The 20,337-nt window shown below is 40.4% G+C and overlaps 2 protein-coding genes across 3 annotated transcripts in view; both read right to left on the bottom strand.

Moving 5' to 3' along the window:
• Positions 1–923: 923 nt before the first annotated feature.
• Positions 924–7,150, bottom strand: LOC109420520 (sodium-coupled monocarboxylate transporter 2). Its single transcript, XM_019694888.3, has 4 exons — positions 6,775–7,150; positions 2,540–2,630; positions 2,067–2,476; positions 924–2,010 (listed from the first exon to the last, which is right to left on the bottom strand). Exons 1-4 carry the CDS (start codon positions 7,011–7,013, stop codon positions 975–977), a joined length of 1,776 nt encoding a protein of 591 aa, XP_019550433.3. The 5' UTR covers positions 7,014–7,150; the 3' UTR covers positions 924–974.
• A 68-nt stretch (positions 7,151–7,218) lies between these two features.
• Positions 7,219–20,337, bottom strand: part of LOC115255048 (tyrosine-protein phosphatase non-receptor type 13) — a 401,461-nt gene continuing 388,342 nt past the window's right edge. Inside the window, exons 1-4 of one of the 2 annotated variants that reach the window (XM_062850166.1) lie at positions 19,103–19,533; positions 17,396–18,809; positions 16,963–17,325; positions 7,219–8,266 (exon numbers count right to left, since the gene is read on the bottom strand). In XM_062850166.1, the coding sequence (XP_062706150.1) occupies positions 7,525–8,266; positions 16,963–17,325; positions 17,396–18,809; positions 19,103–19,190 (2,607 nt within the window). In that variant the 5' untranslated portion in view covers positions 19,191–19,533 and the 3' untranslated portion in view covers positions 7,219–7,524. Of the gene's footprint in view, positions 8,267–16,962; positions 17,326–17,395; positions 18,810–19,102; positions 19,534–20,337 lie in introns of those variants that run through there. The other variant, XM_029852804.2, reaches the window with a different exon arrangement.

The following is a 20,337-nucleotide window of genomic DNA, read 5'->3' as shown; positions in this document are numbered from 1 at the left end:
ATCCCTGGCCCGTCCCTTTCCTCCTACTTTGTATCTTTCTATATACTTTCTCTCTGCTCTCTACATATACAACTCATGTATATAAAAATGTTCATAGCCGTCGCTAGAACAGAAACGGGTTGAAAAAGCCGTTTCCCTTCCTTCCAAAACTTTCATAGCACAGTGTCACAATCCTATTAGAAAACGCCTACAAGTTATGCAACCAAGCGAACTGTGCCGCACATCTTCAAAATAATTGTGCTCATTCTGCGAATGGAGTGACGTGAGAATAGTCGGAGTCGTATATCGAGATGAGGAATCCACTCTCGAATGAAGTGACTCGCCGTGTAAATCAAATGGAGAGTCACCTCATTCGAGTCGAGATTTCTCACCTCGATATACGACTCCGACTTTTCTCACGTCACTCCATTCGCAGAATGAGCACAAATAAAAACACACAATTCTATCACCTTCCTCTGGTATCCACACACCAATGTGTGAACCTTCTGCCAGCCAATTCCCACCAACACTCCAACATCCGCATGAATTTGTGCTGGCGCAGAGGTATATTCGGCCAGATGTGGATACAAACGATTGCAATCATCACTTCCTTACCCCTTCCCCACATTGACCTGCAACCTGACGTGGCAGGCGCCATTGTCGCCTAAAAATAGAAGATCACCAACGCTCACACACTGAAGATGCCTGCTAGTCCCCGGCAGTTATCTCATTGGTCCTTGTGTGAGTGTAGCTGGTCTGGCGATACTGGAGTAGCATCCACGGGCGGTCAATCAAGCTCAAGCTCAAGCTCAAGCATCCCTAATTTGTAATTTACGTAAGCTGAAGGCGAGTTTCGAAGTTCAAAACAAAAAGTTGCAAATCACTGTGAATGTCATATTCTGATACTACGTCACAGTTGTTCATTATTTGAACACAAACTACACTTCATTTTAAATAACACATTTTATTACAATTTAATTACCACCTTTTCGTTATCAGACCTTATCTTTCGTCTCGCCATTCAACAGCTGATCCGTAGCTTTTTTCACATGCAGTTCAACGCTGATTTTCGACTTGCTTTTGCTTCTAGCAAACGGAGTTAGTAGCCTTTGGTCTACTACCTTTCCACCGCCAGTGAACAAGCTTACGGGATAAGCCACGGTCGTGAAAATCAATACCCCAATCAACGCGTAGTACATGAAGCTAATTCTGAATATAAATGGGAGCTGCTCTTCGGATGTTGGTGGGTTGACGTTGGTCGTTTGATTCATGGTTGACGTGAAGATATCTTCATCACAGCCATCACTTCTAAACGGTAAGAATGGATAGTTCAACTTCCCCAATGACGTTATCCACAGTGTGATCATGCTGCTGATGGAAGCCACTACACCGGAAACGACTCCTTTCGTGTTTGCTTTTGTTGAAACCATTCCGATGGTGAACATTCCCAGTATCGATCCCGAAATGACTCCAGTGCATGAGATGGCCATTTGAATGATGGAGCCTAACTTTTCTACCACGAAGACCAGGATGATAACGATCACTCCCAACAAAACGACGATCACTTTCATCGCTGTGCTAGATGATTGCTCTGAAGCGTGAGGACGGCACGGTCGTATGAAGTCCTCGTAGATCGTTCCCGCTAGTGTGTTAAGTCCGGATGACATCGTGGACAGGGCAGCTGAGAATACACCGGCAATGAAGAGTCCCGGTAATCCAGGTATCCTGCCTCCGGCATCCATTACATAGAACGGGACAATTTGGTCTAGTTTCTTAACTTGATGCGTTGAAACAGGATCGCAACTCTCATATTTCGCGTATACTAGCAAACCGATGAAGCACGCCAAAGAGTTGATTATCATCAATCCGATAATGTAGATATTCAGAGAATTTTTCGCAGCTTTTCGTGTAGGAACGGCCAGGAATCGCTGAATGCACGCTTGGTTTATTCCGAAAATGACGATCCAATTTGTAGTTAATCCTAGAGTGACAGTCCAAAATGACGTTCTCAGTGTTGGATCTGGGTTGAAGCTGAAAATATTGGTTAGTTAAAATGTGATGAAGAAAAATAAATAAACAGAACTTACTTAAAGAAATCCAACCGACCTCCGTGTTGCGCTCGGGTCCATACTTCGGACACTCCTCCAATGTCACTGAGGCCCAGACCAATGATAGAAAAAATTGCCACCAGCATCAACAGGAACTGGATAGTGTCGGCCCATACGACTGCTCGCAGCCCGCCCACCGTGGTGTAGAATATACAGATTATGCACAGGATCGGTGTAATGAGGTGCAAGTTCACGCCGGAAACCTGACTGAATGCCAACGCTGGCACGTAGATGACCACCGGGATGAAGAACAACGTCGACAGAGCATACACGAAACTGGCCGTGAGACGTACGATCCGATCGAATCGAAGCTCCAGATAGGAAAAACAGGATGTCAACTGCATATCATGGAAAACTGGGAGATACACATAATGCATGACTATGCCGAGCTGCGAAAGATAGGTCATGTTAGTTACTTTTTGGGATTTTGTGGAAAGTTATGATCAACCTACAACAACTGCTGATAGTAAGAACAGCCATATTTGCGTTCCATAGCTGTAAATCTCCGCTGGTATACCCAGGAACGTTATTCCTGATACTGAGCTGTTGAAGAAAATGTAAAATTGTTATACTTATCCATAGTGTTGACCGCATATACCAACTGGCTGAGTCTTACTAAACTGTGAGTTGAATCATTAAACTAATTGGGCCCTCTATGCATTGGATGAATTCCCCACGCTATCAAAATTTATTCGCTAGAATCATATTTTTTGAACCTCTAGATTCAGAAAATATGTGGTTTAAAATATTTCATCTTGTGTTTTTTTCCATACATTTTTACATGCGACGAAATTGACCTTGAAATGATTTGTTTCGATATTTAAATGGGGAAACGAGAAAAAAAAACACAAAAATAACAAAAAAAATGAAATATTTTAAACCCCACAGATTCCGAAACTAGAGGTCCAAAGCGACGTTCCCTTTGGACATAGCGTGTTCCAGTCGGATGCCTCCTGATCATATAAATAATCTTTGAACTCAACTCCATGTTGCATACAGAGAGCGTGAGTGGTGTAGATTCGCTGCATTTCTATATATGAAAATCTCACAGGCGTATGCAGGTTGGATGGGTAATTGTAGTCTATTATTATCAAGCTACTAGACTGTCTAATTCTGTTCACGGATAAAACTGCGTGGAGTGAGTATGTATAGGCAATCGAATCTACCAGCTTCACTGATGTATTGGACAGTTATAAATGCAATTGAGGGGGTTAGAAGCAATGGAGTGTAAGTGACAAAAACCCACTTTATAGAAAATGATGTTTAAAGATTTTCACCGATTTTTCATTCCATATTATTCCATGTTATTTTTCTAATCATCGTTAAACAATCTCAAAAAAGTTCCTGAAAGCTCTGAAGATTTTTCTTATATGCTCAGCTCAAAATCGACAAAATGGTGGCTTACACCCCTTTGCATCTGGGCCCCTCACTTCATACTTACACAGCCTCATGTCACTTAAGAGTGAGTTCAAACTCTGTTTGAGAATCTTCAAGAACTCCTTTTGGCATAGGTCTTTGGATCTACAGCCGTGGAAAGTTGTCTCTTAGAACGTTATGAATAAGGTTCATAGTCACAAAGCCTCAGGTTGCTGTGATCTATCAAATAGAGAGCTTAATCACCCATTAAGGGTTTCTAAGCCCTTTAAAAATCAACTAACTGCCAGTGAACCCCACTAAAATCCCAGAGAACCCCTCTTAAGCGTCCTGAAAAGCCCTGAACCCTAGAATTTCCTTGAAACACCCCTTCAGCTTTCTCAATTCCTTATAAAACCATTGGTTCGACGAAGAGTTCAGAGCGGAAATGCATTTTTACAGCAGAAATTGATTTTTACAGCACTCGTCGTAATTATCCAACTAGGCAAGCCTCGTTGGATAAATGTACGACTCGTGCTGTAAAAATCTTCATTCTGCACCTGGTGGCGTAAATTACGCGTTTCCATTACTCCTGGCTGTATGGAATTCTAACATGTAACGAGTTCAATTCCCTGCACTGTGCAGGGACATATTATGCACATGCTTTTGCTTAAAATCCGAAGTGACCGGCGGTGCGAAAATCGATGTCGCAACTTAATCTTGGATAAGTGCATATTGTAGCTCTTAATTAGCATAATGATGCGCAACAGAAAAAACAGATTGAAATTCACTTCGCAGCTGCTACTGCGCAGCTTCGCACAGTGGCCGGAAGCCGGACAAAACCTCAAAAATCGACTTCAATATTTTATTTTTCTAATATTTTCTCCCATTATAGATACTTCAACTAAGAAACCCTTAAATTTTCAAGTCTTTGGTCGAAAATTCAGTCTTGTAGATTTTTTCAAAGTTGAAGTTTTATGTGCTACAATATTAGTATTTATTGTCTTTATTTTATGAGCTTCCTTTATGAGTTCGTTGTAAAAGTCAGGAAGACTGGAATAGTGTGACAATATTTTTTTATGTTTTTGGGTATGAATAACCATGACATTTCAGGGATTGTTTGGGATTCAATCACAAATTTTGTATGTTTTTACAATATGCAAACATAATGACTTTTAAGAAATTTTGGAGCAAAACTTCGTATTACAGAGATCCAGTACTTGTTTAGGAAACATCAGAAAACAACGCCGTATCCCGGATCTGATGTGCAATTGTCTGTTAATGTAATTGCCACAGCTCCCGGATAGAGGTGAATGGCAAACCAAAAGCAAAAGAATAACTAATTTTATTGTCATAACTTATTTTGTAATTCATGAGTTCTTCATGAAGAGCTTAAAACAACATGTGAATAGCATAATATGATATCATAACAAAATATGTCATTCGCTTGTCATTTATCAAATTTGGAAGAATAACTACTGAATGTCTTATTTTGCTATCATAACAAATTTTGCAATTGGTGAGATATTGTTGACATCTTACGAGTTTGATGAACCATCAGTTTGGCACTTATCAAGAACAACATAATGACAAAATTTGAATTTTGTCAGGCGAATAGCTAATTTTGATATTATTCTGTTTTTAATAACTCATTAATGGTATATTTTGCAATTCTGAATCTTAAATTTTTTTGTTCTTGGTTTGCCATTGTAATGTTAAAATTAGACATTCTTCAGTTATTTCATAGAACAATGTCAGTTATTATTTTTGCCCTTTTGTCACTTATTTCAAACAAACCAATGGCAAATTTTACAATTCAGTAATTCTTTTTGAATGGTAAAACTTGCAATTGTTTTGTAATTATTTTCTGCCCGGGCTTTAACGTTTTTAAATATTATTATTTTAACATTATGTTATTTTTTGACCGAATAACACAAGAAGGTGGGTGCTCCAGTTAAAAACAGTAAGCTGGAGAGGAATAGAGTGATGACTAAGTAGCCTTTATTCACTTAGACACTACCTACATGTTGCTTCACCAGATACAACTAAATATTAACCTTCAAAATAAAAGAAAGACAAAAACAACCGTGAAAAACATGTAAAAATAACTACGAACCATTGTTCATTGATTTTCTTAAACTGGTCGTTTCTTCGATTTATCTTAATCGTTAGAATTGCTCAACAACCTTGAAAGCAATCTCTTAATGAACTTCTATCGAAGATTCAATATACAGTGACACAAATTCGTCGACAACCTCACGTTTCTTTTCTACGCGCACATCGCTACAGTTCAAAGCAACAATCATCTATAAAATATAAAAGAAATTCACTAAACGGCGTAAAACGCTATGTTAAATATTTTTCTGCGTAAACGTTGCGATCAACAAGGCAAACTTTGAATATTTTAAGAAACGAACATTTTACGCTCTTTAGTGAACCCCCTTATATTGGTTTTTTAAACTTGAAGTTTTATTGTATGTTATTCATGCGGTTTCGTTAAACACATTTCTACTGAACGACACACAGAGTGATAAAGATTTTGAAAATATTTGCTGGAACTCTACTGTTCATCAATATGATTACCGATCTCTGATGAACGTTTATCAAAAACTCTCTTCAATATTGCGGATATTCATTATAGATGGGGTAGTTTCGGTTGCTTCGACAAGTGATAGTACAGATCGTTGTACCTTACAACCCAAACTCGGAAGAGCATATTTAAAGTTGTTGAAACGAGATTGATAAAAAGCAGTTCAAATTTTACGCAGTTCACTATATTAGACTATCCGACCCCATAACGATTGAATTGACACACCTCCGTGTACCCACCGTAAAATGTCATGTGGTCTATGGGTAGTCCCTGAGAATAGACCACGTTTTGTCAGCCGACATTGGTGTGTATCTGAATTGATCCATTGGAAGGAAACGTAGATAAACGATTTTTTTCTAATGATTTATGTAGTTTCGTAGATTTTTGTCCACCCTAACAGCAACAAATACACAATAATAGTTTATTTCAATACCAATACATGATTTAAGAACCCCCAAATGAAAAGGTTAATCAAAATCTACGTTCAGAAAGCACATCGTGATAGCTTATTATCGATTATTTTTACATGCTTTCCATAATCAGCAGATTTCAATGTTTTGAACCACCCTAATATAGTAAAACCAAAATATATGAAAAGTCCTATATCAGAAATAGATTTAGGGAACTAAAATCATCATAACCTGTGAATTTTAGCAATTTCGGTTAACATTTGAGGTTTTGTCCGACTTTTGTATGGAGGCCCGCCACTGTGCTTCGGTTTGGTGCTGCGACGATAATACTTACGTTGCTATCAGCGAAGCGGCCACCGGAAATTTCGGCATCGACTTCCCGCCCAACAGGTACTCTTCCACATTGTTCTGCTTGATTTTCGAGTAGAATCCAAAGTACACTCCGATCACAACGGAAATAGCCAACAACACAATGAAAATACCATAGTCCAGCAGAGTGAACCGCAACGCGAGCTGACCAGCAGTGGTCACTACCGCGCCGCTGGCGATCGTGGAGGCTGCCGTTGGATCCATTGGCAGAAGCTAGACTGATATTTGCATGTGGACCAAGATTCCAAGGTGTTTGCAAAGATTTCAAAGCTTTATTGAGGGACGTCAAACGACACGGTGATAAGCGATGTAAAGTGTTGAGAATCACTCCACGAAGAATATGGTTTGTTTGATCTGTGATAATAGTGACGACCGTTTGGGTGCCAGACGCCATTCAAAAACGCGCTGATTCATTATGGTATAATATATTTTAGGATTCATGTCGGTACATAAATTACATTCATTCCGGTAGGTATATATTTCCAATTAGGAAACTGCTTCTATTCGAGACAATTCATTTGTTCATTCGGCTTGACCTTTCCCGACGTCATCTATTCTAATAAGTCTCTTCTCAATAAGTAGTTTTTTTTCTACAGTTTGTCGATATTATGTTCTGTTTCGAAATAAATTGCACAATCATATATTTACCCCTTACAAATTCCTACACAGCCTTTTAAAACAAAGATTTATTATAAAATGTCACTTTTGGACTACTTCAGCACTGTGCTCCGGACTGTTCTCCGCGATGCACCTTACTCCTTCGGCACAGTTGAAGAACAATTTCGCCTGTTTTGATGCTCTTGAACATTTTGACCGCTTCCAGATGGGTCAGATCGTGGCAGACTTGCCCATTGACTGCCAGCACTTCGTCACCCGCTTTGAGTCGCCCGTCTTCGGCGGCCTGGCCCGTAGGTAGAATGCTTTTGATGAAAATGCCCAAGGCTCCCCTCGGGCTATCCCGTCCACCGACTATCGTGAACCCAAGTGATTTCTTCCCGGGCCCTTTTTCGAAGGTTACCGTGTGGAATGTGCACAGCGAGCTCTTTGGCCTCCGCGGGAGGGTACAGAAATTGGTCATGCTTTTGTCCATATCGAGGGAACCTGTTCCACTGCTTGTTTCGGCATCGTCGGATGTTCCACCGAGTTCCAACTTCTCGTCATCGCAGAGATTCATGGTACTCTTCGTAACTTGATCCCCGTTGAACGTTGGTGACTGTTTGCCAACGAGCGATCTCCGGATGAGTTTGGTGGAATTTGTCGCACTGCTGCTGTTGGTGGTGTTTTTCGTGAAGGATCTTCGCTTTACGCAGTCCAATGAGGGTGGCTGTGAGTCTACCTCAATGCTGGGCATGTCGCAGGGAGGAGACGGTGACTGAGGACGTTTGTTGGCCGCTGCCATCGAAAGACTCTTCTGGCGGCGAGGTGTTCCAAGGGTGTTGTACTTGCTGCCGTCGATTCTGGAATGGCAAAGGTAATGAGCTTAGTTGATTTTGTATTATAAGATACGTATTAAATAGTTAAATGAGAGTTGAAAAGAAGGGGAATAAAGTGGGTTAGGATTTTTGCTTTTCTAATACACTATGTCAGGGGTTTTCAGACCTTTCGTCTCGTGGTGCACTTTTTGGAAATTGATTCCTGCACCGCGCACTTGCAAAAAATGTTAGAAAAAATTGAAGCTTGGTTGAAATTTTAATGAGTTTTCTGAATCGATTTTGATATATTTAGCACACCGCGCACCGATGTGATTTTGATACTGATTTGTTGTTCTTGAAATTGCTTGAACGAAACTCTTTGAGTCAGAACCTGAATTCAGGCGAACTTCATACCTGATCAATAATGAATTACATGTGGATTTCTGGCGAGATGGAGGAATATCGGTAGATTCGGAAGTTCTTAAACACTTCTTTTCATAATCGTCGACCGTTTTTCAGAACTTGTTTGAACATGGTGAGATTCTATGTCTCATGTAATATCTTCGGTAAGTGCGCAGAAAAGCCGTAATCAAACTTTCATCATGGTGCCTGTTAAGGTGAAGATATAACGAAGCCACACCTACATCTTTTAAGAGCACATATAAGAAAGACCCGATGATGTATGTGTATACTGAAAAGTTGATCAATTGGATACCTGCTGGTGATGACCAATCGATCAATTTTTCAGCGCAAACCGATATTTCGTTCTTCCGATTTGTGCTCTTGAGAATTTTATGTTTAGCCCCTTTAAACCTTCACCATAAATTGCTTGAAAAATAATTGGGCTTTTAAATTTAAAAACAAATATTGATTTTTTATTTATTCAAGAAAAAACACTTTATTCTGAACCACTAAGATTTTTTCAGATATTTTGAACTTCATTTTAAAACCAAAATTTATTTCAAACATATTGTTTGATATCACCTTTTGACAGCTGGGCAACTGCTTGATAGCTTCAGTTACAATATTAGGATTATGATTACAATATTCACGTAACAATGCTATCAATCATTCAATTTGTTAGCCGGTTTATTTATGAAGTATTTTTCATCAAACTTTTAACATAAGAGAAAATCGAAATTTGTGACAGCCTAATAAAGGTTCTCTGGTAATTTTGTTAGTAAATTAACCATTGAGCAACACACATGGAGACTAGGGCAGTTCAAACTTTAAACATGTCAAAAATTCAAAGCTCCCATATGTTCGTTACAATCTTTGGTGCAAAACTAGAGTCCTGTCAAATTTTCAGCCATTTCGGTGGTGATTTAATGGTGGCCCAAAATCAAAATAGGTTTATATGAGAATTACTATGGAAAATTTTCGGAAAAGGTTCTCCTCGTTGTAGAGCTTAACCACATGGATAAAGTTATAGGGTCAAAGCCGAATTGAATTCTTCAGACCTCAAAGATGAATGTTGCCGAAGACCGCAACTCGTTTCGACTCACGAGACAGAAGTTATTAATCGATATTCATCCATGCCTGCATGAACAGAAGACCACAGCTCGATCGACATGCTTGACACGCAATCATAGTATGCGTGTTACCTTCTTGCACACCTTGAAGGGAATCGTGTATGAAGATGCGCATGCGAGTGAGAATTTGTTTAATAACTTTATATCCGATTGTCGAAATGAGTTCCGGTCTTCGGCTACATTCATCATTGAAATCTGAAGAATCCAATTCGGCTTTGACCCTATGACTTTATCCATGTGGTAATGCTCTACAACGAGAAGAACCTTTTTCGAAAATTCTCCATAGTAATTCCCATATAAACCTATTTTGCTTTTGGGCCACCATTAAATCACTACCGAAATGGCTGAAAATTTGACAGAACTCTAGTTTTGCACCAAGGATTGTAATGAACATATGGGAGCTTTGAATTTTTGAAATGTTTAAAGTCTGAACTGCCCTAATGGAGACGCATGGTTGTTGGTGCCTATGGTGTCCCTTTCAAGTGTTATCTTAACTCCATGGCAGATGTGCACCACTAGTGTTTAACGAACCAACTTTAAAAACGCAAAAAAATAAAGGCAGGGACTTCGTGATTGTTTCCGCTGAAGTTCCATACAAATATTGTTAAGTTGCTGTTAAACTTTGGATTCTTTCAAAGTTTGAAAAATAGCATCTTTCCCCTACTCTAATAAGCAAGTGACCCACAGATTCTGTGCACATAAAAGAACAGTGCACAAAATGTCTCCAATCCACTCCAAAATGCATAAAATGTCTTCTGATCAACTCAGCTCAACGAATTGTGTAACTCAGTTCAACGATGGTTCATTCGACATGGAGTTTTGTCTTACTGTATCATTGTATTGAAACACAGTCACTATATATACAGTCTGGCAAATATAAAATCCTAAGAACTAGCAACTGAAGAATCTAACCAAATATACCGGCAACACTAGAAAAAGTTCAAGCTTTGATTTGTGTTTTCAGAGCATAAATTAATTATCCTTCCGGATATAACACTCCCCTCATATTCAAGCTCTCTTGAAAAGTTAAGTTTCATTGGCTCCGATTGAATTGGCTCCGATAGTTCTATCCGTCAGACTGTATATATAGTGACTGTAGGTTTAACCGGTAATGTTCGTGTATTCCGAATTAGTACCGCAGGAAGGGCCTGATATGAAAGTGCAGCAAAATGCATGCGACACATCTAATCACAGCATTTTCGGTAACCTTATGAAAGGTATGCGAAGACAAGAAGCATCATACCACATTTGAATCTACCCAGACAACCAGGAATCCCATAAAAACCCAAGTAACACACATGTTATATATTAGTTACGACAGCGCAAGTTTTGGTTGTATAGAAGTTAATTTTACGTAATTCTAACATTTTGTTATCGCATCGATGATCGCATATGATGATATACATATTTGAACTTACTGCGACGCATCTGGTCGGATGTATTGAATTCAAAATATGGATTCTCATGTGTTGATAAGTGAACTAATCCATAACTTGTTCATGGGGTTTCCCCAGCAGCTCATCCTGGAATTGCTCCAGGTCTTTCCTAGGAATTCTTCCAGGAATATATTCTGGCACTCTTTCTGGATTTTTTCCATAAATTTCTTTCTCGGTTTCTCCAGAAACTTCCTTCAGGATTCTTCAGGGATTATTCCCGGGCAATTATTTGCGGGATTCGCAAATTTCTACCGAGATTCTTCCAGGAATTCGTTCCGATTTTTTTTTTCAGAGATATTAGGTATTCTTGGGATTCTCCTAAAAGTTTCTTCTGAGATTCCTTCAGGCACTTCTTCAGAGATATCTTCAGGAATTGTTTCCGAAATTTTCAAGAATTTCTTCTGAGATTCTTAGATGTTGCAGGATTCCTCAAGAAATTCGTTTCGGGATTCCTTCAACTATTCGTTCAGAGATTCCCCCAAGATTTCTTTTAGGGTTTCTTCCAGGAATTCGTTCCGAGTTTCTCGCCATCCTTCTGAGATTTCCTCAAAAATTCTTCCTAGATTTCTTTTAGTAGTTTCGGGATTCCTCCACGAGTTTTAGGATACCTTCTAAATGCCTTTCCGTGAAGGAACTTGAAAGATTCCTAGAAGGAACTTCTTGGGGAATGCCAAAAAAAGTTTATTGGGAAGGTTTATTAGAAGTAGGAAAAACAACTCCTTGAAGAGTCCTAGAAGGAACTTTTAGATGAATGTGAGAAGAACTCTTGGAGAAATCCTTAGAGAAATATCTTGTGACCAGTCGCTTCGCGATGTCCACTCTTTTTCAAAGATTTTCAGTCATGACTCAGTGTAATAAATAAATTTAAGAGGGAAGACAAAGGATTTCATTAGCTAGCTAGTAGGGGAGATTATGCTCAATATTAAGATAAAATAAATAAATAAATAAATACCTAAAATATTACTAAAACATGGAGCTATATTTAAACAATACCCATGCAATTACCATATCAGATAGATAGGAGGACGGCTAACGGTCAAATTAAAGCCTAACACTAAATACAGAACACAATTTGTTTAATTGACACACAACACTACACGACCACAAAACACCCCATGCAGACAGCGCTTGGTAGCCGATGCGGTTTGGCACTTCGACAGCTACCGTGGGAAAAGGGCTATTCGCCGGTTCCGAGTGGGATCCGAGACCTAAGCTCGTCCACTTTCTTGTAGACCACCATAGAAGCCACAAGTGTTTGGAAGTTTTTAAGAAGTAATACAAAAGTGTTGGGACGGAATTAGATCCTCCCAGGATAGAAGGGTAGCCTACCTGTGTGTTGTAAAGGTGCTGCGAAGGATCAGTGGCGGAATAAACAGTCCTCTGAGGGCCGCATTTACCCACAGCGAGGACCATAGTGACGTGGCCAGCAGTGAAGAGCTCCAGAATAGGACTGCGTAATACATCCTCCGGACGAACTCCGGTGAAGCGTACCAGTGACGGGAGCAGTCATCTGAAGCACCAGGTTTCGGGTGGACCCCAGGCCCTGGAAACCCCCAGGCAAGACACGTGCAACGTTGACGGACGGGCCAGGAAATCCCACGCGGCCGTAGTGAGCGGACGAACGGTGCCCGGCAGGTTTTCAAGCGACTCGGCCAATATTGGCCGGACAGGAGCAATACGAGCACCAAGCGACAGCGGTACCGGCCAGCGGATCGGCCAATTCCGGCCGGACAGGACACGAGTGCCAAGCGACGGCGGCACCGGCCAACGAGACGGTCAGGCGGAGTTCATCAGGGCCCCTACACTAACACCACACACTTCCTATAAGTACCACATTGTTGAATAGGTAGGAGTTAGGGCCGTAGGGACACTTAGGACTTTTAATAAAGCCGTCAAACATTCCAATCCTTTGTTTCCCCTCTTCTCGCAAAGCCTCGGCGGAACTAGCCGACCCTGAGTGGGCTGGGAGTCCTTGGGACTGAGCGGGCGTAACGAAGGTAAGTTACAATCTGGAGGAATACCAGAAAGAGCTTTTGAAGAAATTTCAAAAGGAGGAATCCTGAACAAAAGTAATCCCAGAAAATGCTCATTAAGAAATCTTCGAAAGAACTGCTCAAACAATTCCATCAGGAACTACAAAAAGAATCTCAGAACGAACTCTTGGAGTATACTCAGAAGATACTCCTGGAAGAAATCTCAAATTGGGGAATTCTAGAAAACTTCCCAGAAGATTATTTTCTTGAAAAATCCCATGTATACTCTAGAAAATTCGTCCAAGATGCCTCCAGAAATTTCTTTCGGGATTTTCCCAAGAATTAGACCAAAACTCCGCCAGGAGTTTCTTCTGGGATTCCTCCAGCAATTCTTCACTTCCCTCCTTCAGTATTCTTCCATCCTCAGTGATTCCTCCACTTTAGATTTCATTCTGAGATTATTTCAGAAGTCACTGCTGAAATTTCTCAAGGCAGGGTTCCTGATTTCCACTTTTTATCTTCTTCCACATTCGAAGACAGTCAGCAGCGAACGGTTGTCGCTTTAGTTCGTGTGTACGCTTGTCAGCGACGATAGCAAACTCCGGCGAACGGTGGGAAGCCACGCTTGGAAATGACTCATTCGTCCACATTCGCATCGCAAGCGAATGCGATTCGTGAGTGATGCGATTGATATTGTGCATACGAATTTTTGATGTTTTCGAATTATTTTCTTTGCTAATCTAGCATTTCAACAATAATACAGTAAAAATGTATGCAGTACATGCAGAAATTCTCTTCTACTTATGATAATAGCCGTTTCGATCGCTCACCAGCATTCTTCACCATTCGCCATTCATTCATTCGCTTGCGATCCAAACTGCGACGAATGGCAACGAATATTCATGTCAAGCAGCTGGCTCATCGCTTCCCACTGGTGATGGGGTTGCGTGTTTGATCACGACGATCCGTTTGCTGCATCTTTCTCGATTTGCTTCAGCAAAGAGGAGTGAATATGAATGGAGTGAGGCGAATATACCGATCCTTGTCTCAAGGAGTTCCTTTAGGAATTCTTCCTTTTGCAATTCTGAGAAATCCTCCAGGAGCTACAGCACGGGTTGTTTATGGAGTGCTTCCTGGAGTTCCTTCTTTCCTAATTTTCTTCTAAAATTAATCAGGAGATACTTTTAGGATTTCTCCAGGAGTTTCTTGTGGAATTCTTCATGGAGTTCCTTCTGGAATTTCTTATATTGAAGCATTCTTCTTCCGAAATTACCCCAAGAGCTCTTTCTTAAATCCTTTCGGAAGTTTCTTCATCGGTTTTTCTCAGAATTCCTTCTGGGATTCCATTTTCTTCTTAGATTAACCCTGACTTGCTTCTGAGATTTCTCCAGGAATTCTATCTAAGGTTTACCAAGAAGTTCCTTTTTTTCTGTGATTAATCAAGGATTTCCTTCTGAGATTAATCCAATAGCTCGCTCAGGGATTCCTCCAGGAGTTCTTGTTGGAAATCTTTCCTGTATTCTTCTACGGATAACTTTGGTGATGCTTCTAGGAAATCCATCCAGATATTGTACGTTGCATTCATAACAAAACGCGCTGCCAACTTCCAGTCGGCATTTCTGAATTATCGCAACGTCAGACTCCCGTCTGCTGATTGGCTGCGACGATTCTGGCGACGGTTTCATCCGCGACGGATTCAAATCGTCGCGCTCGATAAGGGGGAAACCGTCAATATCTGCAGGATTTCTCCAGGCAAACATTCTGGGTCTTCTCCATTCTTCCGCGAGCTCTTGACGTTCTCTTCCTAGGATTCTTCAATTAGTTTCTCGTGGGTTTCTCCCATGGTTCCTTCTGGGCTCGAGGATTTTCTCCTGAGATTACCCGAGATTTATTGTCAAGATTCGTTTCGGTATTACTTTTGAAATTCTTTCGGGAGTTCCTTCTTTGATTTCTCCAGAGAATTGCTCTGGGATTCATCCAAGACATCCTTCCGAGATTCATCTAATAAATTCTTGCTAAATATATTCTTCCAAGAACTGCTTTTGTGATCCTCCGAGAATTGCTTCTATAATATCTGCACATGATTCTGCAATTGTTCCATAAGCTTATTTGGTCTGCTCCAGATATTTTTCTAAGAGAATTCTTACGAGAGTATATAACTGAATTTTTGTAGGAGTTTTTTTTTTCATAGATTACCTTATAGAATTCTTCTCTGAGCATCATAAAAAAGCACACAGGCCATTTCTCTAACAATTTCCCAAATAATTCCTTCAGCAGATTTTTAAGAATTCTTCAAGGAGTAATACTGCTGGGTTTCCTCCAATAGTAATGCCAATAGTTCTTCAAGTTTTAGTGATATTCATTCCCAGAATACCACCATAATTTTCCTGCATACACTAGTAGAAGTTCTCACCGGAATCGTAATCGAATTCCCACTGAATTTTCCTCAAAGTCAAACCAAAGATCGCCCTGGCCTTTTGGAATTCCACAATATTTCCCACAAGATTCGCGTGGTAGTCCTAGCAGAATTCGGTCTATCGTAGATTAAATCGCTAATCTTATCAGGAAAAAAAACTGTAAATTTCCCCTATTCCGAAATGTAATTTCATTCGTACCGCCTAAGATTTACTACAGCATAAACACAGCATGTCAGCATGTCAAAGGAGTCCAAACCGGTCCTGAAACGTCAAGGACTGAAACAGAATTTATGTGCATAGATCACAATGGCACATTGAGAATCCACGGTGAAAAATTGTGGAATAACGGCATGAAAATTACCTTCACAATCCTTATTACAAACTGGTGCCTTTTTTTTTTGTTTTCGCTGTGAAGTTGTACTCGCTTTTAATTTCATGAAAGTATGATAACAGGCTACTTTTGATTAACATTCTAGTAAAATATAGACTTTCAATTGTTATTTGTTTAAGATTTTGTAGTGTAAGAAGGACTTATTTATTTGTAGTACTAAACAGTTACTTCATCTTCTGGGCATAACTAGAGCAAAGCCTGCTTCTCTGCTGAGCATTTCCGCAGTTATTAACCAAAAATGGCCATTTGGCATTTATACATCGAGTGCCCAGTGTTGGGAATACTCACTTGCAAAAACCATACTCACTTGCTTCTATCTCAGTTCAGAAGCATGCTATCAAAAAACGGTGTTTGAATGACTTTTACATTGTAGTTTTATCTAAAATTTTGCCTAAGAAAGCAGAGGTCATACACTCATATCAAAGTCGTGAGAGAGCTGTGAGCATGAGGTGAGTATAATGCCGTTTTTCTTTTTGATTCAGTTGCAACCTGGGTTGGAACTAGATGAGATCACAGTTCCAACCCCTACCCGGCTCCGGTTTCGCTTGCACTAATGTTTGTTTGCATATTTTATGCCAATCCAGTTTCAACCCAGGTTCAAAAAGAAAAACGTCATAAGTTAGTGTATTTTGACTTACCTTATTCACGACTTTGGTATGTGTGTGCGACCTTTACCATATTCAGCAAACTTTTAGATAAAACTACAATGTAAAAGTCCTTAAAACACCGTTTTTTGATAGCATGCTTCTGAACTGAGATAATAGCAAGTAAGTATAACTCTTTAAAAGTGAGTATTTCCAACACTGCGTGTGTCAGACACCAAGATACTCTACATATGCGCAAGGAAGTCAGGGAAATTTCCTATACGTGTGAAGTTCCTGGGCTGACCGGGAATCCAATATGCTGGCGTTAAGTGCAGATGTAGCTCATACAATTCCACTAAACATTCTTCTAAAATACATAATATCTACGAAAACCAAACGTTCACTCACTTGATAGCTATCGAAGCGTAGTTATCATGATCGGAGCTCGCATCGCTGTGTTGTTGTTCGTCGATATGGTGATGAAGATGCTGTTGTACATGCGGCTTCTCCTCCTGATCCAAGTAGGAATCCAGTGAAATCATCCGATTGTTCCGAAACAACCGTCGGTTCACTGGCGGTGGTTGTTGTTGCAGTTGGTCCAGATCAGTATCATTTACTTTACTCCTACAAATGACAAGATCGATACTGGTACGGCCGCTGCCCCGCCGAGTGCACCCATTCAGCAGGTCCTGAACCTGTCGCATCGAGAGGCCCCGCAATCGTTTGCCAAGGATGTTGACGATCTCGTCGTTTGGTTGAACGGTGCCTTCCCTAAAATGGTTTGGAAATGGTTGTTTTGGGTTTTATCGGGATAGTGGTGTTAGCAAAGGAAGTTACTTACGTGTACACCAAGCCTCCCGGTAGCACATGGGCTACCTTGTACCGATTGCTGACCTCACCGTCGCCGTTATTCATAGGACTTACAATGATGCCGAGGTTCTCGGCTTCTTCGCTGCATTCGTCCAGTTTGATCGTTACCAGTTTGAATTCGGTATTTTCCGTGTTGTTGTTCATCACTTTGGAAGGAATGCTCGGAAGGAATACGTCTTCTGTTTCCAGGATCGAAGAAGCACCGGATTCGTTTACCAGAATTCCCGAATCGCAGTCTTCCGCGTCGTGTCGATTGGTGGGAGGAGCTAAGTGGATGACGGTGCCATTTAGGTCATCGTCTGTTAGTTTGGGATCGTGTGGAGATTTTTCTATGTCTTTCTGGAAATCTGCCAGTCCGGGGAGGGCGCCGTAGCTAACGCTCCGTCGGTTGTTAGATACTTTCGATGGAGATTTTTTGAGCGACTTGGAATGGCCTGAGTGGAAGTTGTTTTCACCTGTGCTGTTGGTTTTGTAGGATGAGTTGGAGTAGATTTTCGAGAACAGTTTCTGCGTTCGGTCGGACATAGCTTTGATTTTGTTGGTAAAATTGTCCTTCTTTTTGGAGGGCGTTTTCTGTTCTTCGTGTTTTAGTGCATTTAACTTGAGCCTATACATGGTTTCAAACGAGGTTTCCTTCATTTGGGAGAACCCGTAGGTTTCGTCGTGATCGCTCCGGTTACCAGCCATGTTCGACAGCTCGTTCTTTGGTTCATCAGCTACTACTCCGACCACTGCTGATAAGTGCTGCTGCTGCTCTGTGGTTGATGCTGTTCGGCTGTTGTAACTTTTACTACTAACGCTACTATTGATAAGACTTTGGTTTAGGTGGTTGGGAGTGGCGCTGACGTTGAACAGACTTCGCTCTTTGTTCACTGCACTATCGTAGGAAAAGTCCGTTTCACAATCGTCCGCCGCATTGGATCCATTGAGAAAGATTAAATCATCAACTGACTTGTACAGTTGACTTTTACTCACGTTCTCACTTGACTCGAAGTTGATAGTTTGGTAGCAGGATAACCGAGTGCTGCCCAAAGGATTCTTTTTCTCCTTTTCTCGATACACGATCGACCGATGGCTCAGTGAAGGACTTTTGTCTCCTATCGAAGCACTAATATTACCAATCGATTTACTTAAGCATTTAGCTAAACTGCCATCCACCACCGAGCCTCCACCATCCACGGACCCCTTGTCTCGTTGAAGAATCCTTCGACTAACAGGCGTACTAGCCCCTCCCGATCCAGCAATGCCTTGCGCAAGCGCTTGTTGCTTGTTTTTGATTCGAATTGGCGAAATGTAGCGACCTTTGGGCCTCTCGATAACACGACCCTCCTCGATGTTGTAGCAGTTGATGGACGACTTCTTGGTCCAGTTCACAGGCGATAAATCTGCGAAAACAAAAGAAATTCAAGAGAAAACAGTTAGTACTATACACACGTCCGCAGTTCTTAAGGCCAAACATTTCCCACCATGTCGAATAAGTCACAAAACCGCAGCGAAACGATGCGAGGACACCTCATCGCGTACCCTTTTTGACCCCTTTTTTGCGTGAAATGATAAATTGTCCCAAGTAAACTGCGAAGTTCATCCATGTGTCCGGGTATGACGATGGGAAACTAGAACAACATGTACCCGATGAGGAGCACAAAATTTTTGTTCATCGTGCTCACATGGTAGATACCTTGTTCACGGGGGTTCCAAATTGAGCGACAGAAAAAAAACAATCCACACAGAAAAAGAAATGTTATTATTTTGGCATAAACACACATAAAAATTGTGACTCCGACTGGTCGGTCGTCGACTGACTAACTGACCGGTTCGCATCTGGTCAGTCAGTCAGTCAGTCGGCGTTGTTTCATTGCTGCAGCATGTTTTGGGAATAGCATTTGAGACAATTGGCCAGCAAAAAGAAAGGCAGCAAAGAACGGAAGAGAGACATAAGTAAGTGGCAAGAAAGACCTTGTCTGCTGCATCGCACATTTCACTGGAATAGCTCAGACTCAGTCCAGTCATGCGAGGAGAATGTGACAGTCACAGAATGATTTTTTTTGGGAAATACGTTTTGTGCGTAATGTTGTACGAATTTCTGAAACGATTGGAATTATGAAAAGACATAAGAAAGAATGCTGATAAAAATATTTTGTAACCGCTGTGATATTTCTAAAATGAAACTTATAGATTCAATATTGTTGAGAAACCATTGTAAAATACATCCAGAACCGTATTTACGACGACTAAAATGGTCGTGCCTAAACCTCTAGTTTTACATACATGATGTCTTTGGGAATGTTTCTTCTTTCTCTTTATCCTTATCATTGTGAAATTAAGATGGTCTATCTAGTGCAGGGGTTCTCAAACTTTTCTAGACTGCGACCCACTTTGGATTGAAATAGAATTTGGCGACCCACCACCAAGTTGTTGCACAAAAAAAAGTTATTTTAGAAGATTAGGACTAATTACATTTTATCGCTATGGTTGTGAGATAAGCTTATATGAGTTAAAAGTGACCAATTCAAGGTTGCGATTAGCTTGAGTTACGTAACATTTACTTCATGATAGTTTAATTTTTTTTTTTAATATACAAGGTTCGTTTTCTGATAATCAAAATAAGATTAAAATACCCAAGAAATATGCTTCTGTAAAACATGTGCCTTAAGACATTGAGATAAGCTGGTACGCTTCTAATGAAAAAATGAACCTTTTTGGCTCCATGTAATAATATGGAACTCCACAGATTTGGCACACGTTCAAGGATAAAGAAAATATAAACTTTCAACAAAGACTTTGGAGATGTGATGGCAATTAAATCCTTCTGCAGAACTTTAAGAATTTTCTTTCGATTTCAGCTATTTTTTATAGGGAAGCTTTACCGAAGCCTTTATAAATATACATATGTTTCGTAGACATAACCAAAAA

Source organism: Aedes albopictus, chromosome 2 (genome assembly GCF_035046485.1).
Source record: "Aedes albopictus strain Foshan chromosome 2, AalbF5, whole genome shotgun sequence".
Taxonomy (NCBI): Eukaryota; Metazoa; Arthropoda; class Insecta; order Diptera; family Culicidae; genus Aedes; species Aedes albopictus.
This window is presented reverse-complemented; position numbering and strand designations above follow the sequence as displayed.

Coding starts and splice junctions, on each gene's coding strand:
- LOC109420520 (XM_019694888.3), bottom strand. CDS start 7,013: ATGGATCCAACGGCAGCCTCCACGATCGCCAGCGGCGCGGTAGTGACC. Junction 2,631..6,774: donor GCCGCTTCGCTGATAGCAAC/GTAAGTATTATC, acceptor TTTCTTCAACAG/CTCAGTATCAGGAATAACGT. Junction 2,011..2,066: donor GGTCGGTTGGATTTCTTTAA/GTAAGTTCTGTT, acceptor CAATATTTTCAG/CTTCAACCCAGATCCAACAC.